Here is a 25,693-nt window from a genome sequence, read left to right as displayed (position 1 = left end):
TTTGAAACCACTGCAGCAAAAGTATTCATGACACAGTTATGTAACGGCTCAGACTGTTCTTCACTGTGTCTCGTCTTTGTCTTTCATCCGAGTTTTCTCTTAATTTTTTGTGTGATCCTCAGAACCAATTAACCCCTCCCTGCAACCCCCCCTAGACAGGGTTTGGGTGGTTACTCTCTCTCTGTGGGGAGCAGTGGGGTTGTAAATCCCCTGCTCAGCATGCAGGCTTGGATTCACCCACAGTCCCCTCTGGTGGCTGAACAACCACAGGTGTGTGTGGGCGGGGGGGGGGGACTTGGCCTCACATACTAGGGGAGAGGAGTAGTTTGGCTGATGAGAGCATAATAGAGCTGGATCCCACTGCTGGGGTTGTCCTTGAGTCAGGACTGTCATGGGATGGCGATAGTGAAGCATGTTGATGAGAGGAACTTGTTGGAACAGAGTTGTGCATGGAGCCGTGACTAGCCAGGATGTATGGGATTCACTAGAGAGCTTCATGTTCACACACAGAGAGAGAAAATCAAATCAAATGTTGCTGGTCACGTGCATATGGTTAGCAGATGTTAATGCGAGTGTAGTGAAATGCTTGTTCTTCTTGTTCCGACCATGCAGTAATATCTAACAAGTAATCTAACAATTTCACAACAACTACCGTATACACACAAGTGTAAAGGAATGAATAAGAATATGTACATAAATATATGGATGAGCGATGGCCGAACGGCATAGGCAGGATGCAGTAGATGGTATAGAGTACAATATATACATATGAGTGTAGTGTGTAAACATTATATCAAGTGGCACTGTTTAAAGTGACCAGTGATACATTTATTACATCCAATTTTTTTATTATTAAAGTGGCTAGAGATTTGAGTCAGTATGTTGGTGGCAGGCACTCAATGTTAGTGATGGCTGTTTAACAGTCTGATGGCCTTGAGATGGAATCTGTTTTTCAGTCTCTCGGTCCTGGCTTTGATGCACCTGTACTGACCTCTCCTTCTGGATGATAGCGGAGTGAACAGGCAGTGGCTCGGGTGGATATTGATCTTGATGATATTTTTGGCCTTCCTGTGACATCGGGTGGTGAAGGTGTCTTGGAGGGCAGGTAGTTGCGCTGTTGCGCCTTCTTCACCATGCTGTCTGTGTGAGTGGACCATTTCAGTTTGTCAGGGATGTGTACGCCAAGGAACGCCAAGGAACTTAAAACGTTCCACCTTCTGCACTACTGGCCCGTCGATATGGATGGGGGTGCTCCCTCTGCTCTTTCCTGAAGTCCACGATCATCTCCTTTGTTTTGATGACGTTGAGTGTGAGGTTGTTTTCCTGACACCACACTCCAAGGGCCCTCAACCCCTCCCTGTAGCAAAGGCTCTTCCACACGTTCTGCATTATCTGTTAATGTGAACAGGTATTATCAGATAATGTGAACAGGTAGCATCTATGATGCTTTTGAACTCCCTTTCAGTCCGAATGGTCTTTGAAAAGCACTACAGCGTCATGATGTATGCATTGGCTCACTACTTGACAGATATTGCTGCAATTATACCCACTCATTTTCTATTTCCCCCTTACGTCACTCAAACACAACAGACAACTGCAGATATAATGGTTTAGAAGAGACACATTGTAAATATGTTTGACACGATAGGGGAAGAGTGGTATTGGTAACAGTATCATTAACATGTACTTCCCTACACCTCGACAGAGCTTCTTTGATGGCTGGGACTGCACCAAAAAGAAGGACAAAACTAAAGGGAGGCATGACACGTTGATGGGATGTAAGTCATCATGGACATGCCAGCCCTCTTGTGACGAAAGCACTGATCACCGTAAGCAATATTGTCAATCACAAATATGTGTTCTATTCTTTTGCCATGTAATTATTGATATGTGGGATCTTTTGGCCAGGTCTTCCATGTATATATAAATATATATATTTACCTTAGTGGAAGAACCTAAGCTAAAAATGCATATTCTCAGCAAAAAAAGAAACATCCTCTCACTGTCAACTGTGTTTATTTTCAGCAAACTCAACAGGTGTAAATATTTGTATGAACATAACAAGATTCAACAACTGAGACATAAACTGAACAAGTTCCACAGACATGTGACTAACACAAATGGAAAAATGTGTTCCTGAACAAAGGAGGGGTCAAAATCAAATGGTCAGTATCTGGTGTGGCCACCCGATTTGCCAGTTCTTGCTGGACACTCTTCCACATGCAAGTTCCCAGACATTTCTGGGGATATGGCCCTAGCCCTCACCCTCCGTTCCAACAGGTCCCAGACGTGCTCAATGGGATTGAGATCCGGGCTCTTCTCTGGCCATGGCAGAACACCGACATTCCTGTCTTGCAGGAAATAACACACAGAACGAGCAGTATGGCTGGTGGCATTGTCATGCTGGAGGGTCATATCAGGATGAGCCTGCAGGATGTGTACCACATGAGGGAGGAGGATGTCTTCCTTGTAACACACAGCGTTGAGATTGCCTGCAATGACAACAAGCTCAATCCGATGATGCTCTGACACACCGCCCAAGACAATGACGGAAACCTCCAAATCGATCCCGATCCAGAGTACAGGCCTCGGTGTAATGCTCATTCATTCGACGATGAGCGCAAATCCGACCATCACCCCTGGTCAGACAAAACCGCAGATTGTCAGTGAATAGCACTTTTTGCCATTCCTGCCTGGTCCAGTGACGGTGGGTTTGTGCCCATAGGTGATGATGTTGCTGGTGATGTCTGGTGAGGACCTGCCTTACAACAGGCCTACATGCCCTCAGTCCAGCTCTCTCAGCCTATTGTAGACAGTCTGAGCACTGATGGAGGGATTGTGCGTTCCTGGTGTAACTTGAGCAGTTGTTGTTGCCATCCTGTTCCTGTCCCGCAGATGTGATGTTCCGATGTACCGATCCTGTGCAGGTATTGTTACACGTGGTCTGCCACTGTGAGGACGATCAGCTGTCCGTCACAGTACGGACATTGCAATTTATTGCCCTGGCCACATCTGCAGTCCTCATGCCTCCTTGCAGCATGCCTAAGGCACGGTTAACGCAGATGAGCTCAGACCCTGGGCATCTATCTTTTGGTGTTTTTCAGAGGCCTCTTTAGTGTCCTGAGTTTTCATAACTGTGAGTTTTCATAACTGTGAGCTTAATTGCCTACCGTCTCTAAGCTGTTAATGTCTTAACAATGTTCATTAATTGTTTATGGTTCATTGAACAAGCATGGAAAACAGTGTTTAAACCCTTTACAATGAAGATCTGTGAAGTTATTTGGATTTTTACGAATTATCTTTGAAAGACAGGGTCCTGAAAAAGGGAAGTTTCTTTTTATGCTAAGTTTATATACAGGACCAGTCACAAGTTTGGACACACCTACTCATTCAAGGGTTTTCCTTATTTTTCCTATTTTCTACATTGTAGAAGAATAGTGAAGACATCACAACTATGAAATAACACACATGGAATCATGTAGTAACAAAAAAAGTGTTAAACAAATAAAATAAAATAAATATATTTGAGATTCTTCAAAATAACTTTGCCTTGATGACAGCTTTACACACTCTTGGCAGTTTCTCAACCACCTTCACCTAGAATGCTTTTCCAACAGTCTTGAAGGCGTTCCCACATATGCTAAGCACTTGTTAGCTGCTTTTCCTTCACTCTGCCGTCCAACTCATCCCAAACCATCTCAATTTGGTTGAGGTCGGGTGATTGTGGAGGCCAGGTCATCTGATGCAGCACACCATCACTCTCCTTCTTGGTCAAATAGCTCTTCCACAACCTGGAGGCGTGTTGGGTCATTGTCCTGTTGAAAAACCAATGATAGTCCCACTAATCGCAAATTGCGTATCGCTGCAGAGTGCGGTGGTAGCCATGCCTTGAATTTGAAATAAATCACAGACAGTGTCACCAGCAAAGCCCCCACACACATCACACCTGCTCCTCCATGCTTCACGGTGGGTACCACACATGAGGAGATCATCCATTCACCTTCTCTGCATCTCACAAAGTCAACTGTTGGAAATAAAAATCTCAAATTTGTTCTCATCAGATCAAAGGACAGATTTCCACCAGTCTAATATCCATTACTCGGAAGTCTCATCCTCTTATTGGTGTCCTTTAGTAGTTGTGTCTTTGCAGCAATTCGACCATGAAGGCCTGATTCACACAGTCTCCTCTGAACAGTTGATGTTCAGGTGTGTCTATTACTTGAACTCTGTGATGCATTTATTTGGGCTGCAATTTCTGAGGCTGGTAACTCTAATGAATGTATCCTCTGCAGCAGAGGTAACTCTGGGTCTTCCTTTCCTGTGGCGGTCCTCACGAGAGCCAGTTTCATCATAGAGTTTGTTTTTTTGCGACTGCACTTGAAGAAACGTTCAAAGTTCTGATCTTCATGTCTTAAAGCAATGATGGACTGTAATTTCCCTTTGCTTATTTGAGCTGTTCTTGTCATAATATGGACTTGGTCTTTTACCAAATAGGGCTATCTTCTGTATACCAACCCTACCTTTTCACAACACAACTGATTGGCTCAAACACATTAACAAGGAAAGAAATTCCACAAAGTAACTTTTACCAAGGCACACCTGTTAATTTAAATGCATTCCAGGTGTGCAAAGCTGTCATCAAGGCAAACGTTGCCTACTTTGAAGAATCTCAAATGATTTATTAAACACTTTTTGGGGGGTTACTATATGGTTCCATATGTGTTATTTCATAGTTTTGATTTTAGTCAGGTCTAAAGACACTTTATTATATAAAGAAAATGTATTTCAGATGAACAGAATATGAGTTGGCCTACTGTAGGCCTATGTTGTTTGGCTATCTTCCATGCCGTATGCTGTAGGCTTGTTCATTTAGCTGAGAAGATATGCTTATGTCCAGTGCCATTATTTTATTTGACATGATTTTATTGTAAGAAGAATATGATTGAACGTAGCTGAATAAAATGGAAAGGATATTTTTTCCAATACGGAGCGACTGCGTGTGAAGTGGCTATGTTGAGCGTAAAAGTGATAATTTCCTATATAATAGATATAGTTATTTGTCAACTTTAGTTGTGAATGAGACACACCTTAGAATGTTTTAGAAATCCAAACATATATCCAAACATATATGACCTGCATGGTGCGACTATAGGCTATTCACTATTTGAGAAAGTAGCAAAAAAAAGCTTGCTCTCTGTTGCTTGCCTCATTCTGCACAGTTGTTCTCTCATCAATGAATCTTATTTTCACTCATCAGTCTATATTCTCAATTTAATCTTGTCTTTATTAATATGCAAAACTAGTTTTGATTTAGAATTGCCCATTATCAAATGGGCAGGAATAGGGTGGGGTGAAAAATGACATGTCCTCTATGCACTCGAATAGCGAATTGAGGCCGCCCTTTCCCAAACGGATACTTCAGTTTTATAGTGGAGCATGTGCTTTGAGAAATACATTTAAGAACACTTATTTTATTCCACGCATTAACCACTGTTTGAGGAGCATACTCTCGCTTCCCGACTGGTGATTTTCTGCCCAAACTATGTATGCCATGGGCTCTCCAACCTTGTTCTTGCAGCTACCCAGTGCTTAATTTGGGTGTGAAATTTGTTTGGGAACATTGATGTTAACATGTTTTCGCAACAAAACATATTTCACTAAACCGTTGACAGGCCGTCTGTGTACTCGAGAAAGGAATAATGGAAAGAGAAGTGGATGGATACGTGAGATATGCTGTAATAAATGTAAAGTCACCCAATTAAATTATTTAAATTATAAAAAATCCCCTATTTATTACTAGGCTATTCAAATACAAATTCACTGATTGTAGGCTAACTGTTAGCTGCCCTGCATAATCAATGAACCAACAGCATCGCCTAGGGCTATACATTCTCTCCCAGACTCATGGATAGAGATTTTGGAGCATGGCATAAGGTAATCAGGCTTGGCTTGGCCTTAAACATTTGCATAAGCTCTAATATGCAAATGCTGGTTTGAATTAATCATCACCTTAGAAAGTGCAGTCCATTTCATGGTGTTAGCCTTTGAAACAACATCCACAACAATGTTTTCTGCTCAGATTCAACCTGCTGTTGAACTTCTTTAGGTGAGTTTTAAAAGTATAGGCATACTGTTTTGATTACAAGTGTTTGTGATTTTCAATTGCATTTACTTTTATTTCAGAGTAGTTAGAGGGAAAATATTGCCCTGAGTACCAGGCCATTAGAACCTGATGGTAGTTAGCAAGTTGGGTACTACCAAAGCATATCCAGAGTGCATTAAAGGAGATTACTGTGACTGAACGGTCACATGGAGTTTTACTGCGGTCATTGTCGCAACAGCCCTATCTGTGACCAACAGAAGCATATCTGTATTCCCAATCATGTAAAATCTGTCAAGGCTCAGGAGAAGATCCAGATGCAGATAGTTTCAAAGTAACAAAAGTTTATAAAAAAATAGGGGGGGCAGGCAAACTACAGGTCAAGGGTGGGCAGAGGTCAGTAATCCAGAGCAGAGTTCAAAAGGTCCAGAACGGCAGTCAAGGCAGGCAGAATGGTCAAAACCCGGGAGAACTAGAGAAAGACAGAAGCATGGGGAAACCTGCTGGTAGGATTGATGAAACAAATAGAACTGGCAACAGACAAACAGAACACAGGTATAAATACACTGGGGATAATGGGGAAGATGGGCGACACCTCGAGGGGGGCGGAGACAAGCACAAAGACAGGTGAAACAGATCAGGGTGTGACAAAAATCCATAGACTAGGGCCTAATTTACGTATTTCAATTGACTGATTTCCATAGTGTTGGTCCCATGTTGACATGAGCTGAAATAAATTATGGCAAAACATTTTCCATACGCACAAAAAGCTTATTTCTCTCGAATGTTGTGCAAAAATTTGTTTACATCCCATTTCTCCTTTGCCAAGATAATCCATCCACCTGACAGGTGTGGCATATCAAGAATCTGATTAAACAGCATGATCATGACACACGTGTTGCATGTGCTGGGTACAATAAAAGGCCACTCTAAAATGTGCAGTTTTGTCACACACCACAATGCCACAGTTGTCTCAAGTTTTAAGGGGGGTGCAATTGGCATGCTAACTGCGGGAATAGCCACCGAGCTGTTTCCAGATAATTGAATGTTAATTGGCTGCCTCCAACATCGTTTTAGAGAATTTTGGTGGTACGTCCAACTGGCCTCAACTACAGAGCATGTGTAACCATGCCAGCCAAGGACCTTCACATCCGGCTTCTTCACTTGCAGGATTATCTGAGACCAGCCACACGGACAGCTGATGAAACTTTGGGTTTGCACAACCAAAGAATTTCTGATGGCCTTCGATGGCCACTGGCACGCTGGAGAAGTGTCCTCTTCATGGATGAAGCCTGGTTTCAACTGTCCCGGGAAGATGGCAGAGAGCGTGTGCACGATGGAGGTGGTTGGATTATGGTATGGGCGTGCATAAATTATGGAAAATGAACACACTTGTATTTTATCGATCACAATTTGAATGCTCAGAGATACCGTGAGAAGATCCTGAGGCCCATTTGTCGTACCATTCATCCACCCCCATTACTTGTATGGCTCCATTTCGCAAGGATCTGTACAGAATTCCTGGAAGCTGAAAATGTCCCAGTTCTTCCATGGCCTGCATACTCACTAGACACGTCTTCCCATTGAGCATGTTTGGGATGCTCTGGATTGACATGTAGGACAGCCTCTTCCAGTTCCCGCCAATAACCAGTAACTTCGCACAGCCATTGAAGAGGAGTGGGACAACATTCCCCAGGCCACAATCAACAGCCTGATCAACTCTATGCGAAAGAGATGTGTTGCATTGCAACAGGCAAATGGTGGTCACACTGGTTTTCTGATCCACGGCCCTACATTTTGTTAAGGTATCTCTGACCAACAGATGCATATCTGTATTCCCAGTCATGTGAAATCCATAGATTAGGGCCCAATGAATTTATTGCAATTGACTGATTTCCATATATGAACTCAGTAAAGGCTTTGAAATTGTTTCATGTTGTGTTTATATGTATATATTATATTGTGGAAATATTTTTTTATATGTATTTAAATATGTATTTAATACTTACCTGCAGTATAGTATGATTGCTATTCATGTGTGCATGGATATTATTGCCATTGACTGTGACCTTTTCCCTTGGATGATGTCACCACCCCGAGTCGGATCTGTACAATGCGACTCTACCACATGTTGAGTGGGCTGTACCGTTTGGCTGTATTTGTGCCGTTTGTATATGGCTGTACACATTTCATTTCTTAGGTTGAAAGTAAAGGAAAGTAATATTGAAATGTGTGTAGGCATTCCTTGTCAAGTTACTACATCTTTTTGGTGATGAGGATAAATCTTGATCAGCATGTATCAGCATGTATCAATGTGCTAGCTAGCTAAGAAACAGTGGAGGGAGTCAACTAGCTAGCTAGCTAATGAGTGACGGAGAGCAGCCATCGCTGGAGGGAAACACCGATGGTGACGATCAAGGACAAGTTGTCGTTATCATGGCAATGTTTGGTACTATCACTGAGTTTGTGGAATAGAACGAGGACTGGACAAAATATGTGGAAAGGTTGGAACACTTTTTCTTGGTAAATGGAATTACAGATTAGGCTAAACGGCGCTTTATTCTCTTGAGTGTAGAGCGGCTAAAACCTACAAGCTAATGAGGAATTTGGCTACACCACGGAGACCGGGAGAAATTCCTTTTTTGGATCTCGTTAAAACTCACCCCATTCCAAAGCCTTCAGTGATTGTCCATAGGTACAAGTTCAATTGCCCTTTTTTGGAAAACAGGTCAGTTTGTTAACTGAATTATGTTAACTCTCTGAACATTGTGAGTTTGGGGCTATGTTAGAGGACGTGCTCTGTGACAGATTAGTCTGTGGCATTAATGAGGACAGCAGACAGTACCATTTGCTGGGGGAAGCCACACTGACTTTCAAAAGATTATTGGGACTATCTCAAGAGATGGAGATGGCTGCTAGTAATGCTAAAAATATTCAAAGGGCCGAAAGTGGAAGTTGTGCAGTGCATCAGGTGGCAGGAAAAATGGGAAAAGAAGTGGAATGTTTCGGATGTGGGGGAACACATTATGCAAACCATCTAAGTTCAAGGATACTCTGTCACAATTGCAACAAATGGGGACATTAAGCAAAAAAATGCAGGGGTCCTAGGAACAAGCCAGAGGGTGGGCAGACTGGGCAGGGCAAGTTCACAACTAAGAAGCTGCAGTCAGCAGCGCATCACTTAGAGAGCACAGAGGAGGACGAGCATTGGTCCTACAACATGTTTAATGTGAGTGAGCTGTGCACCGAGCCTGTCTTTGCTACAGTGGAGGTAGATGGAAAGCAGATGAGGACGGAGGTTGACACAGGTGCCTCTGGTTTCAGTGAGGAGACCTACAGAGAACTATGGGGCTCAAAACAGGCTTCAGCCCTCACACCGGCAGGGATCAGACTGCGTACGTACACCGGGGAGACCATAACATTGCTGGGCGCTCTAGATGTGGACATTGCATACAACAATCAGGAAGCGAGAGCACGGCTCCTGGTGGTGACAGGGAATGGGCCTAGTTTACTAGTGCATGACTGGCTCACTAAAATACAACTGAACTGGGGTGAGAGAAAAAACACACAAGTGACTAAGGATGTCATTCATAATTACCCTGAGATTTTCAAAGATGAACTGGGCACACTGCAGTTAAGCTGTTCACGGATCCTCAGGCCAAGCCTCACTTTTTCAATCCCAGGACAACGCCTTACGCCATGAAAGAGAAAGTTGAGGATGAGTTGGAGCGGCTGCAGGAAATAGACATCATTACTCTCATTCAGTTCTCCCGTTGGGCAGCTCCAATCGTTCCCGTTCTGAAAAGTGACGGCATGGTGCACATATGTGGGGACTACACACTCACCATCAACTGGGCCTCTAGGCTGGATGCTTACCCGCTGCTGCAGGTGGAGGACCTGTTCGTGACGCTTGCAGGAAGCATGAGCTTGACATGAGTCACACCTACCAACAGCTCCTCCTGGACGAGGTCTCAAAAGAGTATGTCACAGTCAACACGCACAAAGGCTTGTTCTGGAACAACCGCTTGGTTTCCGGGGAGTGACGTCCAGCCATTTTCCAGAGGACAAAGGACAGTCTGCTGCAGGGGATCCCTCATGTAGCAGTGTACTTGGATGACATCCTGGTTACAGTGGCAACTCCACCATCTGGACCAGGTGTTAAAGAGATTCTCCGAGGCAGGGCTGCGCCTGAAGTGCACATTCCATGCACAGAGTGTGACATACCTAGGTCACAAGATCACAGTGCAGGGTCTGTGTCCTATGGAGGACAAAGTCAGGGTAATCAAGGATTCTCCAAACCCCAAGAACGTGTCTGAGCTCAGGTCGTTCCTGGGAATGGTGAACTACTATGGTAAGTTCCTCCCTGAGCTGTCAACAGTGTTGGCTCCACTTTATCAGCTGCTCCACAAAGACTAAATGGAAGTGGGGGCCAGCATAAGAGAAAGCTTTCAAGGAAGTGAAAGCGCTACTACAATCTACAACTGCTGGTTCATTTTGACCAAGACAAAGCGATCATCACGTCATGTGACTCCTCGCCCTAAAGTGTTGGGGCAGTAATCTCTCATTTAGATAGAGGACAGGTCAGAGAAACCCATTGGATTTGCATCAAGCACACTGACGAGTGCTGAGAAGGGTTATTCACAGTCAGACAAGGAAGGTCTGGCAAATAGTCTTTGCTGTGAAACGCTTTCATCAGTACCGCTATGGTTGTCATTTCACCATATGCACTGACCACAAACCACTAATGACCCTATTTAGTGAATCAAGATGCATTCCTCCCATGGCTTCAGCAAGGATACAGTGCTGGGCCCTAACACTGTCAGCTTAAGAATACACTATAGTGTACAGAGCGGGGAAGGACAATTCAAACGCAGACATGCTCAGCTGTCTCCCGCTACCAGAGATGCCCGCCACAACTGTAGTGCCTCCCGAGACAATTTAGAGATTGTAGAGATTGTCAAACTGACCTGTGAATGACAAACGGATCAAATAGTGGGCTGACTGGGATCCTATCCTGGCCCAAGTAAAAAGATGCCAGGTTTGCCTCCTGTCATAGAGGATGATGGACTGAGACCTTATGCAAAGCACAAAACTGAGCTTAGTGTGCATGATGGCTGCATACTCTGGGGGTCCAGAGTGGTTATACCCCCTGGCAGTTCACAAATCATATCCCGGATGGAATGTTTAGCCAGATCTTACATCTGGTGGCCTAACATGGATCAGGATGTAGAAAACAACGTGAAATCATGTTCTGAGTGCCAGATCAACTATCTATATAATTTAAATGTACAAACGGTACAAACACAGCTAAATGATACAGCCCACATGTCGTAGAGTTTGTACAGATCCGACTCGGGGTAATGACATCATCCAAGGGGAAAGGTCACGGTCAATGCCAATAATAACCATGCACACATGAATAGCAATCATACTGTACTGCAGGTAAGTACAATTCATATTCATGTAATTATTCATATAGTGTCCACAATTTAACACTTCACCCCCATTAATTTCAATCCCCCATGTAAGAAAAAACATAAGCTTAAACAAGTAAACCACATCAGTGTTCTCTTCTTCACGACACTTTAGAACATCTGCTACAGTAAATGTAAACAAACAAAATATATATGACAGTCCTTATCTGATGTCCCAAAACTAATAACACCACAAGTCTATCAGTCTATATTTTTTATTTTTTTATTTAACCTTTTATTTATTAAGAACAAATTCTTATTTACAAGAGATACACTGAGATGCAGTGCGTTAGACCGCTGGGCCACTCGGGAGCCGAGTGTACATGGCTGTAGATTTCTTAGCTTGAAAGTAATTTTGAAATGCGTGTAGGCATTCCTTGTCAAGTTACTACAATAAATGTGTTATTTTATGTATAGGTATTTTTATAAAATGTAAAAAAATATATATGGATGTGTTATTTTAATTGAGCTGTATATGGTGTGGACGTACTGTAATGTAATTGGAAACATGGCTGAGATGTGATTCTCCCATTGTGTCCATTCCAGACGACCGCCACAGAGTCAAGCTCCACCCACTCCTGGGAGACCCCAACTCTGACTACATCAACGCCAACTACATAGACGTAAGTCTTACCTTCCTTTCTGCTCAGAATACTTTCCAATCACAGTGTTATACTGGGAAACTCATCAAGTCATTACTTATCCCTTTCTGAATAACCACCGTCCATTTCACAGTATTTTGTGTTGCCCTAAGCAATCCGGTACCCCAGATTTACCTCTGAGAGGTTATTCCTGTTCCTGGAAACACCAGACTCCACCTCTTGGCATTCTAGCCAGATGTCATGTCTGTTTGGTGACTACCTCTACAACCCCTTATCCAATGCTATTAATAGACAATAAATTCATTTTATAATACCAGGTCCTGGAGGTAAAGCCCTTTGTAAAATCCCCCAATCACTCTGCATTGAATAGACTGGATTGATGTTGTTCAATCTCTAGATGGATGGGGAGCAGCTCTGTGACATGATCTCTTTGGCTGCTCACCTTCACTTCACTGTACTTCTTGTTTCCATCTGCATCAACTAGAATGTGTCACCCGTAGAGCAACATGCATCATCCATTTGTTGGACTGTACACTCATGAATGTACATTATTCCATCATAAGAGACAAACTTGTCTAAAACGCCTCATCGGAAAGGTGAAAGCACTCCTTTTTACATCGTTTAGCCGGGAGAGATAGAGAGCGAGTGGACTTGTGCAGGAGAAATGCTTTTAGGGGACTTCATTAGCATAGAGAGGGCACTTGAGAATGCTGTCCTATTTTGACTCCTGCCATTGTGAGGGTGCCAATTAGTGTCAGGGCATAGGGAGACCAAGCATCATTAGAGACATGCAACTCAATGCTTGGGTGCTGCCTGCTGTAGTGCCAAGTTGGCCCCTGACAAGGCTAGCCCTGGCCCTGAATGATGAATACGTTGCCACAGGGGAGTACTTGTGGAGAGCCCATTACTATTTCACCAGAGGTTACATGGAAAAGTTTAGCCTCTCTCTGAAATGTGTTTTCTGTTTGTTAAAGCAGAGGTTGAAGAAGTGGGCTCTCAGATTGTTTTTCTCTTTAGCATTTGATTTGATCTCTTTGTCACTCATCGCTTGGCTGTGTGTGTGTGTGTGTGTGTGTGTGTGTGTGTGTGTGTGTGTGTGTGTGTGTGTGTGTGTGTGTGTGTGTGTGTGTGTGTGTGTGTGTGTGTGTGTGTGTGTGTGTGTGTGTGTGTGTGTGTGTGTGTGTGTGTGTGTGTGTGTGTGTGTGTGCATGCTTGGCAGCATGCATGCTTGGCAGCTGCCTGTTTGTCATGTGTTGTAGTACATACAGTGCAGTATTTTCCATCACCACACTCAGCAAGTGAATGCTATATGACAGCCTCTAATTTGTTAAATAGGGAGACCGTCCAAAGAATTCCACACACATGGCAGCATGAACAAATGTACGTGCACACACAAAACACACCCTCAGTCTCACATACTGTATGTAAACAAGCACACCTCTCTATACAGGTTCTCCTCCTGACTGCAACCTTTAACTCCTTAGATTTCTCAATCTTCTTTCATTAACTAGCTTCTATCTCTTCTCTCTTCTTTTTCTACTACCTTCCCCACCTACTCGACTTTGGACCCTGTAGATTCGGATTAACAGGGAAGTAAGTACTTCACTGCTCTTTCTTCTGTCTGCCATCCATTTCTTTTCCCTCTTTCCCATGCAGTACATCCCTCCTTCAAAATTCAAACTCTTCACTCTAGTGTTTGGGAGCCTGGATTCAGAGTTGGCACAAAGCAAGCTGCTCCAAGGTGTCACAATGTTCAGATTGCAGCAGAGTGAAGAAACTCTGAGGGTTGCCATCTCTTTTCCTTTTATCTGCCATTGAATCTTAGATGTTTGTCTCTACCATATCTGAATAAAAGACAACCACTAAGTAAAGAGGAATGCATGTTGGAAGGAGCTCCCATATCTGCTGAAGACGAGACTGCCTTGTGGCCCATTGTATTTGTGACCTGTAAGCATATAGAGCTGTGTCATTGTCACCATACCCACTGGCATGCCCTGTCATCTCCAGCATGTGACAAGTGTCCCTGTGTCATTATATTTCTTGTGCTTACATGAGGTCAAAAATCAGGAGGTTATGGTTGCCACTATGACTAGTGCGTGAATGCCATGGACATGCTGATTGTGCTGCCCAGGGCCCCAGCGAATCGTGGGTAGTTGGGCTCACTGCACCCATTCACTGTGACAGTCATTCATCTCCATTACACACTTGTCCCTTTTGCATTTCAATGCGTATACCTGCATTTCTGCACTTTTTTTTGAGGGTGACACAACAGATGCCAGGTTGTCTTTCTAGGGGGAAGTAACAATGAGTTATGTTCTGTTGACAAACTACTTCTTATAGCCTACTGTACAGTGATGTGGTCCCTCTGCCTCTTTACGGCATCGTCACCCATAAACACTGTTTGATATAAATGGTCTCCTGTTGACTCACTGCACTCAAGTTGTACAACTTCATCTGAGCAATCATTGTGGCTATGAATATAAATGTGACCGACCGTCTCGATTCGGGGTTAAGTAGCAAAAATTTGAATTAGTGTTTTTTTTAACCCCTTTTTCTCCCCAATTTCATGGTATCCAATTGTTAGTAACTGTAATTGTTAGTAATTAGTAATTGTTAGTTACTATCTTGTCTCATCGCTACAACTCCCGTACGGGCTCGGGGGAGACTAAGGTTGAGGGTCATGCATCCTCCGAAACACAACCCAACCAAGCCGCACTGCTTCTTAACACAGTGCGCATCCAACCTGGAAGCCAGCCGCACCAATGTGTCGGAGGAAACACCGTGCACCTGGCGACCTTAGTTAGTGTGCTCTGTGCCCTGCCCGCCACAGGAGTCTCTGGTGTGTGATGAGACAAGGATATCCCTACCGGCCAAACCCTCCCTAACCTGGATGACGCTAGGCCAATTGTGCGTCACCCCACGGACCTCCCGGTCGCGGCCAGCTGTGACTGAGCCTGGGCGCGAACCAAGAGCCTCTGGTGGCACAGCAAGCACTGCGATGCAGTGCCCTAGACCACTGCACAACCCGGGAGGCCCTGAATTGGTGTTTTTTACATTGGATAAAAGTAGACACTCAGAGCTAGAAAATGGTATATCATCCAGTACAGTTGAGGAACAATGGGAAAGTAATTCTGCTTTGAAAGTTGATACGCTTGTAACCTCACTTTTGAGAATATGGCACTTGAATATTTTGGTAAACCTACTGGAGAGCTCTTCTTTGTTTACACCCATTCAACATCGTTCTCACCCTCTTAAAACTTAGCACCACCCTTCTCTTTAAGGATTCACATGTGAGGCCATGTACTAAACATCCAAAGATTTCAAGACTAAAGGCTGGTTTATACTATGGGTGTATTCATAAATTCAATCTGGAGTGCCAGAGTGCACCCTGGGCGTTCGTACACTCAGTGTTGTCAGATTGGCCGTTCGTAAATTCAGAGCGTTTTGCTCTCTGAGCTTTCAGAGAGCTCACTGGATGCTCTGCCCGAGGAGTAGGGTTGATCCGAGTGTTTTGACCTAACAGCAGTCAAGCTCACAAGTTAACTGGCTAACATTGGCTAGCTTGCTAGCTACTTCCAGAAAGAGAACAGCTCACTCAGACCATTTTACTCGCCCGAGCAGAGCTGGTTAGACTGTTTTTTGTTATCCAGAGCGTTGGTGACTTTAACTGCGCTGCTGGCAACAATTGAATTACGCTTTTTTGCGAAAAAGGGGAGCTCTGAAATCGGAGTATATAGCCGGAGCGAATTTACCAGCTACGAGTATCGACAATTGTCGCAGTGACATCATGAACGTTCTATTGAAATGGTTACTTGCGTAGTAGTCTTTTGTTTAGACATGTAGCTAGCTAGCTAAACAATGAACCATAATCCCAACTCATAACATTACCCTGTATGAATCTGCAGGTAGCTAACCAACCAGGTTCAATGTTAGCTTGTTAACATTAGACTATAACTATCAAAGCAAATGGCTCTGAGATACGAATAATATTACTACACAGATCATAAACGTAGCGTTTGCTAGCAAGCCAGCCAGCTTATGTTAGCTTGCTAGCTAACAGTACGCTTTAACTTGAAATTAAAAAATGAAAACTTTCTAACAAAATTAGAAACACGTAATATCTGAAAATGAAGCTAGCTAGACTATCTTACATGGATGGATAATATACATGGATGGATGCTTCTTCCTCTGTCATGGATGCCATGGTTGCCCTTAGTTTGAAGATGTAATACGGAGACAGATGTTTTAAACTGCTTTCTGTGTGTTCTCTTTTCGACTCCCTTTGCTTATTTGCAGTCAAAGGCCAGAATGTTCTCCATCTCCTTAGCTATCATACTCTAATTCCCCCGGGCATTCCACTGATTTCAGAACTCGGACCTCCAGAAAGTGGAGATCAACACTTTGATATCGTTCAAAAAAGCAGTGTTAGATTTAAAATAAAATAAAATAAAAATTGTGAAGTAGTGATGCACTACAAACACCTAGGTTCCTGAAGCGAGTCACGTATATTTTGTGAATCCCCCTTTTTTTCAACGTTGCTTTTTCCTCTTTTGGTTGAACACCACTGCACTCCACTGCATCTAGATACCCCTCCCCATACACACACACACACACACACACACACACACACACACACACACACACACACACACACACACACACACACACACACACACACACACACACACAAAAGCTGGTCTCAACTTACTGTTGCGAGTTAGAAAAGTAGAATACACATTTTCAAAATTAAGTTGTGCATCAGCAGTTTATTCTCGTTATCTCAGTCACTGATAGTAAGTCAATTAGCCCATGTCAGCTAAAATGTTGTAGATCATTAAGTTAGTTTAGCAGCCAGCTATCTAAACTTGTTATCGTGGTTGAATTACCTTTCTCCATTGATTTTGTTAGTCAGTCTCACTGCTAATATTTCTCACCATCCTATTGCAACATGTGTACAATTGCAGGAGATTATCTGTAAAACGGTTAATTTTTTTCTCTCCGCCCAATGGCTAAATGTGTTGAATTACAGTAAATTTGCTTTAAAACTGTACAATTTCCTCTACATCCCATTGCAATTTTTTTTATAATTGTGCAAAATGTGCTAAAACGTGAAAAAAAAATCTGTATTTTGGAGCAGTAAACCAACTGTGATAATACAAGGAGAATGTATTATTTTGTGCATTGTGTTGAATAATGAAATCCAATTGCTATTTTTATGGGACTTAAACGTAGCGTAGTATCCTGAAAAGCATCATTTCGATGGGCAAAGTGGATGTTCTGAATCACTCTGGGACTACAGTCATCTCTCTCAATGCCAAACACAGTTTTGTGTTGTCTCATTCTGTTATATCGTAACCATGTTTGTTGTGACGTCTGTGTGGGGGGATTTGCACATGCTTTTAGAAGTTGATGACAGCTTTTAGGTAAAGCCTGACATGCGATGGAACTCTTTTTCTCAGGCGTCATAATTAGTTGTGCTTTTAGGAGGGGTTATTTAGCATGCACACCAAACTGTGGGCATACTTGGGTGTCTGACGGCACACCATATTCTCTCTGGAATTGTTGTGAATGGTGTTGGAATGACAGGAAACATGATGTTACTGAGGGAATTGGACAGTAGTGAGAAGGAAGGGTGATCCGTGCTAGAAAAGAGGGAGGGAGAGAGGAGAAGGAGGCGGGAGAAGGGGAGAAAGCGCTGTCTGAGGCACAGATAGCTTACTCAGCATGTCATCCCTGTTCTCTTTTTCAGGGCTACCATCGATCCAACCACTTCATAGCCACTCAGGGTGAGTATTCCGCTATGTCTGGAGTTGGGTGCTTGTGTGTGTTTTTGTGTGATAATTCGAGGTTGACCAACCTACCCAATGAACTTCCACGTAGGATCTAGCAACAGTGACACATCATGCTCGTGTATACATCAGTTTCCTTTTTGGGTGCGTGCATATTTGGATTTTGTAGATACACACCCTAGCATCAGTTAAACCCTCTCCTAGTAGAGAGAGAGAGAGAGAGAGAGACTCGTGATCTGTTTCACCTGTCACTTCTCATACTGAGCCACTGTTCGCTGGCACAGACCAATAAACACTGCCATGAAGCACTGTACAGCACAACGTTAATTATAGTAGGGCATGTGACCTGACCAGGAAAACCTCTATGGCCCTACTTATAACCTAGCTGCATGTACCTTGATCCTGTGTCCAAGAAAAGTGACTTAGTACAGTAGTATCGGGTCATGTGGTCAGGAAACAATCCAGGCTCTAGTCATATTGATAATTTGTATTTACAGCAAACTGTTTTTGACTGAGATGGTTGATGTGGTGGTTTTACCTTTCTGTCCCATAGGGCCCAAACAGGAGACAGTGTATGACTTCTGGAGGATGGTGTGGCAGGAGAACTGCTTCAGCATCGTCATGATCACTAAACTGGTAGAGGTAGGCAGGGTGAGTCTCACACTCACACCTCTCTCCTCATACACACCTATCCCCAGCACCATTGCTTCCATCTAGCCGGCCATCCATCCATCCAGTCATAGACTTCTTATATATACAGTGCCTTGCGAAAGTATTCGGCCCCCTTGAACTTTGCGACCTTTTGCCACATTTCAGGCTTCAAACATAAAGATAAAACTGTATTTTTTTGTGAAGAATCAACAACAAGTGGGACACAATCATGAAGTGGAACGACATTTATTGTATATTTCAAACTTTTTTAACAAAACAAAAATGGAAAAATTGGGTGTGCAAAATTATTCAGCCCCCTTAAGTTAATACTTTGTAGCGCCACCTTTTGCTGCGATTACAGCTGTAAGTCGCTTGGGGTATGTCTCAGTTTTGCACATCGAGAGACTGAATTTTTTTTCCCATTCCTCCTTGCAAAACAGCTCGTGCTCAGTGAGGTTGGATGGAGAGCATTTGTGAACAGCAGTTTTCAGTTCTTTCCACAGATTCTCGATTGGATTCAGGTCTGGACTTTGACTTGGCCATTCTAACACCTGGATATGTTTATTTTTGAACCATTCCATTGTAGATTTTGCTTTATGTTTTGGATCATTGTCTTGTTGGAAGACAAATCCCGTCCCAGTCTCAGGTCTTTTGCAGACTCCATCAGGTTTTCTTCCAGAATGGTCCTGTATTTGGCTCCATCCATCTTCCCATCAATTTTAACCATCTTCCCTGTCCCTGCTGAAGAAAAGCAGGCCCAAACCTGCCACCACCATGTTTGACAGTGGGTATGTTGTGTTCAGGGTGATGAGCTGTGTTGCTTTTACGCCAAACACAACGTTTTGCATTGTTGCCAAAAAAGTTCAATTTTGGTTTCATCTGACCAGAGCACCTTCTTCCACATGTTTGGTGTGTCTCCCAGGTGGCTTGTGGCAAACTTTAAATGACACTTTTTATGGATATCTTTAAGAAATGGCTTTCTTCTTGCCACTCTTCCATAAAGGCCAGATTTGTGCAATATACGACTGATTGTGTCCTATGGACAGAGTCTCCCACCTCAGCTGTAGATCTCTGCAGTTCATCCAGAGTGATCATGGGCCTCTTGGCTGCATCTCTGATCAGTCTTTGCAGTGGTCTGATACTCCTTCCATTTCAATATTATTGCTTGCACAGTGCTCCTTGGGATGTTTAAAGCTTGGGAAATCTTTTTGTATCCAAATTCGGCTTTAAACTTCTTCACAACAGTATCTCTGACCTGCCTGGTGTGTTCCTTGTTCTTCATGATGCTCTCTGCGCTTTTAACGGACCTCTGAGACTATCACAGTGCAGGTGCATTTATACGGAGACTTGATTACACACAGGTGGATTGTATTTATCATCATTAGTCATTTAGGTCAACATTGGTTCATTCCGAGATCCTCACTGAACTTCCAGAGAGAGTTTGCTGCACTGAAAGTAAAGGGGCTGAATAATTTTGCACGCCCAATTTTTCAGTTTTTGATTTGTTAAAAAAGTTTGAAATATCCAATAAATGTTGTTCCACTTCATGATTGTGTCCCACTTGTTGTTGATTCTTCACAAAAAAATACAGTTTTATATCCTTGTTTGAAGCCTGAAATGTGGCAAAAGGTTGCAAAGTTCAAGCGGGCCGAATACTTTCGCAAGGCACTGTATATATATATTATATATATATACATATATATTATATATAAGCACAAAAGGGGACACAATTCAATTTTCTCTACTCTGTTCAGGTCCCTTTCTATTTGCTCAGACAGACATCATTGTTAGAGCAATTGAAACGCCAGCAGAATGTAAATACTATAGTAAGAGTCCCATCTTTTTCTTCTGAAATCATAAACATAGACATAGTTGTTAAGATGACAAAATGTTTCTATCAATATCAGTACATCAACTTTGCTGTTCCCTCCAAGCGCTGGATTGTTTGTCAGCTGAATCAAAATAACATCTAACCTGCATTAAAAATGACTAAATCCTTTGTGCCTTAATGGAAAACATTAGTGGTGACCCAGTTCTAGATATTATGTTCCCCATCATTAAAGACTACTATAATTACCACCTCTATCTATGGAAGAACTGGTTGATTTTGTTGGAGCTGAATGTAAGTATAATTGTTCTGTGTCTTCTTTCCTTAAATGTATTTAATGCTGAGCAGTAGGTAGCATAATTCACCAACAAGGAACACTGGTTGGTCAAACACATTTTTGTGATTGTAAGCACATTTGATCAAATGTTATTTGTCCCTGTTGACCAGGTGAAATGCTGTAAATACTGGCCTGATGACAGTGAGATGTATGGAGACATCAAGATTACACTGCTGAAGATGGAAACACTTTCAGAGTACACCGTTCGTACTTTTGCCATGGAGAGGGTAAGTCCAACCATTCTGTGCCTGCACATGTTTTGACATTGAGTCATTCTACGTCTAAGACCAATATCACATGGCTTTTACTTATACATCCCAGCTACTACTAAGCATCTTTCCCTCATTCTTTCCTTATTTTTGGTTTCTTATGGCTTCACTGCTTAGACATACCATGATGGCATTGTTTCTTCGGCCAGCATTTACAGGCAGTTGTCGATTAAAGAGTCTGTGGTGTTTATCAGTCCAACTGAACAGAACCGGCATTCAATCTGTCTCAATTATGAGGTGCTTCTGTTGTGAATGCATCCTACCCAGAGAACATGGCTCCCTTAGCCCTATTTGACTCTGTGATAAAGGCACTTAGCTGACAAATAGCAGCCTGTCTCTGACTAGAGAGAGGTGATAGTAATAAATAATAATCTGGCTCTATGGTTCTTTTCTCTCCTTTGTTACTGAGTTGGCCCCTGTACCAGTCTCCTTCCCAATACTCGTAAACATTGCAGAGACAGCAGCAGTTGGCATACGCTGAATTGAGTAGACAGTGTCTTGCTTCCTGATGATGCATAAATACGATGTAGAGAGATTAGAATAAACAACAGCTCCTGATGTACAGACTGATGTGACTCAGAGACGATGATCATCGAAGGCCCTCTGATTAAATATGCCTGCAGTGAGAGGATTTAATAACTCAAGCTACTTAAACCTCCCCCCTCTCTCCCACACCGCTGAGGCACTGCTGCTTCTACAATGACAGCACCTGCACTTGAAGTGTTCGTTGCTCTCAGTGGACCATCCTGTCAATCAACACCAGGGTTTATCCATGGAGCAGCTCAGAGCAACTCTGCGGATTGACAGTTGCACAAACACAGCATTATTGTTTCACTGTTGCCGCCACTCTCAGTGGGAGCACTACTGTACGCCACTTATCAAGCAGAGATTTTAGGAGAAGTTGACAGTTTGTTTTCAATGAGCCTCGTCTTCTGAGTACATTTTTTGGGGGGGGTCTCTCTCTCTCTCTCCAAATATTTTCTTTACTTTGTCAACTCGGCTCAGAGGAGGAAATTACAGTGATGCGTCTGCCGCCTAGTTCCCCATTGAGCACGAGCCTCCTCAAGCACAGAGTAACAGAGCCTAGATCTGGCTGTCAGATTGCAGCTGGAGTTAATGTTACATCCATGGTGGAGAGTTAAACACACATGGGGATTCCAGTCCCACAGGACCATGTAGTCCATGCTTCACTGTAGCTGTACTCAACAATAGTGTCAATTTGTTGCTGGATCTATGCTGGACTTTTAACAAGTCACATAATAAACTCAGCAAAAAGGAAACTCTCACTGTCAACTGCGTTCATTTTCAGAAAACTTAACGTGTAAATATTTGTATGAACATAACAAGATTCAACAACTGAGACATAAACTGAACAAGTTCCACAGATATGTGACAAACAGAAATGGAATAATGTATCCCTGAACAAAGGGGGGGACAAAAGTAACAGTCAGTATCTGGTGTGGCCACCAGCTGCATTAAGTACTGCAGTGCATCCCCTCCTGATGGACTGCACCAGATTTGCCAGTTCATGCTGCGAGATGTTATCCGACTCTTCCACCAAGGCACCTGCAGGTTCCCGGGCATTTCTGGGGGGAATGGCCCTAGCCCTCACCCTCTGATCCAACAGGTCCCAGACGTACTCAATGGGATTGAGATCTGGGCTCTTTGCTGGCCATGGCAGAACACTGACATTCCTGTCTTGCAGTAAATCACGCACAGAACGAGCAGTATGGCTGTACCGATCCTGTGTAGGTGTTGTTGCACGTGGTCTGCCACTGCGAGGACGATCAGCTGTCCCTCCTGTCTCCCTGTAGCGCTGTCTTAGGCGTCTCACAGTACGGACGTTGCAATTTATTTCCCTGGTGACATCTGCAGTCCTTATGCCTCCTTGCAGCATGCCTAAGGCACGTTTACAGAGATGAGCTCAGACCCTGGGCATCTTTCTTTTGGTGTTTTTCACAGTCAGTGGAAAGGCCTCTTTAGTGTCCTATGTTTTCATAACTGTGACATTAATTGCCTACCGTCTGTAAGCTGTTAATGACTTAACGACTGTTCCACAGGTGCGAGTTCATTTATTGTTTATGGTTCATTGAACAAGCATGGGAAACAGTATTTAAAGCCTTCACAATGAAGATATGTTTAGTTATTTCGATTTTTATGAATTATCTTTGAAAGACAGGGTCCTGAAAAAGGGACTTCTTTTTTTGCTGAGTTTACATTGCATGGATTCACTCTCTGTGCAATAATAGTGTTTAACATGGTTTTGAATGACTGCCTCGTCTCTGTACCCAACACATACAATTATCTGTCATGTCCCTCAGTCGAGCAGTGAATTTCAAACACAGATTCTTCCACAAAGACCAGGGAGGTTTTCCAATGCCTCGCAAAGAAGGGCACCAGACATTAAATATCCCTTTGAGCATGGGTGAAGTTATTAATTACACTTTAGATGGTGTATCAATACATCCAGTCACTACAAAGATGCAGGTGTCCTCCCTAACTCAGTTGCCAGAGAGGAAGGAAACCATGCAGTTCCACCATGATGCCAATGGTAATTTGAAGAGTTTTTTATTTTTTTTATTTTATTTTAATTTTACCCCCTGTATCTCCCCAATTTTGTGTTATCCAATTGTTAGTAGCTACTATCTTGTCTCATCGCTACAACTCCCGTACAGGCTTGAGAGAGACGAAGGTTGAGAGTCATGCGTCCTCCGATACACAACCCAACCAAGCCGCACAGATTCTTTACACAGCGCGCATCCATCCCGGAAGTCAGCCACACCAATGTGTCGGAGGAAATACCGTGCACCTAGCTTCCTTGGTTTCACTGTGCCCGGCCCGCCACAGGAGTCGCTGATGAGACAAGGATATCCCTACCGGCCTAACCCGGACGACGCTATGCATATTGTGCGTCGCCCCATGGACCACCCGATCGCGGATGGTTACGACAGAGCCTGGGCGCGAACCCAGAGTCTCTGGTGGAACAGCTGGTGCTGGAGTACAGCGCCCTTAACCACTGCGCCACCCGGGAGGCCCAATTTTAAAAGAGTTAAAGAGTTTAATGGCTGTGATAGGAGAAAACTGAGGATGTTTCAACAACATTGTAGTTATTCCACAATACTAACCTAATTGACAGAGTGAAAATAAGGAAGTCTGTACAGCAGGGATGTTGCTAAGCCTATTTTAGGGGGGTCTTGCAGCCATGTCCATTGAGGGTAAAGTGCTTGGGCCACTAAGCAACAATAGTGTCATTGACCGCTTTGCCACCTTTCAAAATAGGAGGTACACTTTGATGCGTCCACCCACAAAATAAACATCAAAAGAGAGAAGCAGAAAGGAGCAGTTGCGTAATATAGGGTGTATTATTTGTTTGGGAACTTCCTATTTTTATCAGATTTTATTCCTAATTCCTTTTTATTTTATTTTGCTCATTAGTTGAATTTAGTTTTGCCCCATTGTGGATGATACTGTTTTTTCTAATGGTATAATATGACCTGCATGTGTCTCTGTCTGTCTGTCTGTCTGTCTGTCTGTCTGTCTGTCTGTCTGTCTGTCTGTCTGTCTGTCTGTCTGTCTGTCTGTCTGTCTGTCTGTCTGAGTATGTCTGTCTGTCTGTCTGTCTGTCTGTCTGTCTGTCTGTCTGTCTGTCTGTCTGTCTCTGTCTGTCTGTCTCTGTCTGTCTGTCTCTCTCTCTGTCTGTCTGTGTCTCTCTGTCTGTCTGTCTGTCTGTGTCTCTCTGTCTGTCTGTGTCTCTCTGTCTGTCTGTCTGTGTCTCTCTCTCTGTCTCTCTGTCTGTCTCTCTGTGTGTGTGTGGACTTTCATTTCTTTATTTGGATAGAATTTAAGTAAGTCATATTAGATCAGTGTTGAACATAAACTAAGACTGGTATACTTTTAGCCAACCTTGACCAAAAATAACATTATTTTACACCCGTTGTTACTCTAAAATACCTGATGAAAATACATTTTTGGGGGCTTTAAAAAAAATCCTGGGGGAGTATGCCCAGACCCCCCTAAAAGAGGCTTAGCCCCCTATCCATGAATCTCTAATGACTAAGGTAATTAGGTAAACATGTGACAAAGCAATTAACATTTTGTTCAGAATACAAAATGTTCTGTTGGGGTCAAATGCTATACAACACATTACTGAGTATCACTCTTCATATGTTCAAGCATATTGCTGGCTGCAGCATGTTATGGGTATGCCTGTAATCGTTAAGGACTGGGGAGTTTCTCAGGATAAAAAAATAAGTGGAATGGCGCTAAGCACAGGCAAAATCCTAAAGGAAAAGCTTATTGTCTGTTTTCCACCAGACATTGGGAGATGAATTCACCTTTCAGCAGGACAATTTCAGTTGGACAGTATCTCTTCACAACTGGCCAAGTGATTATTGCAGCTCAATGTAACATTTGTTGACAATTTCGATACCTTTTGGAAACAAAACACGTTTTACATAGAGGACGAGATCCACCCAAATCGTTTGGGTTCCTTATAAGGCGTTGAGACTGACTTATCAATGACCCATGCCCAGCTCAGTTAATCTCTACCATTGTGATGCTGAGTTGTCATAAGGTTTCAGAAAATGTACAATTATACCAGGGGCGTTGGAATAACCTAATTTATGTCCCTCTTACTGCCCTGA

General features: G+C 43.1%; 1 protein-coding gene across 5 annotated transcripts in view; it reads left to right on the top strand.

Annotated features, from left to right (window-relative positions):
* ptprub (protein tyrosine phosphatase receptor type Ub) overlaps positions 1–25,693 on the top strand; it is a 374,285-nt gene that overhangs the window by 311,375 nt on the left and 37,217 nt on the right. For 3 of the 5 annotated variants that reach the window (XM_064945224.1, XM_064945226.1, XM_064945223.1), the window contains 5 exons: positions 1,706–1,829; positions 12,121–12,197; positions 17,926–17,962; positions 18,519–18,616; positions 20,892–21,008. In XM_064945224.1, the coding sequence (XP_064801296.1) occupies positions 1,706–1,829; positions 12,121–12,197; positions 17,926–17,962; positions 18,519–18,616; positions 20,892–21,008 (453 nt within the window). The remainder of the gene's footprint in view (positions 1–1,705; positions 1,830–12,120; positions 12,198–17,925; positions 17,963–18,518; positions 18,617–20,891; positions 21,009–25,693) is intronic. The other 2 variants (XM_064945228.1, XM_064945225.1) reach the window with 1 other exon arrangement.

Source organism: Oncorhynchus masou, chromosome 29 (genome assembly GCF_036934945.1).
Source record: "Oncorhynchus masou masou isolate Uvic2021 chromosome 29, UVic_Omas_1.1, whole genome shotgun sequence".
Lineage (NCBI taxonomy): Eukaryota > Metazoa > Chordata > Actinopteri > Salmoniformes > Salmonidae > Oncorhynchus > Oncorhynchus masou.
This window is presented reverse-complemented; position numbering and strand designations above follow the sequence as displayed.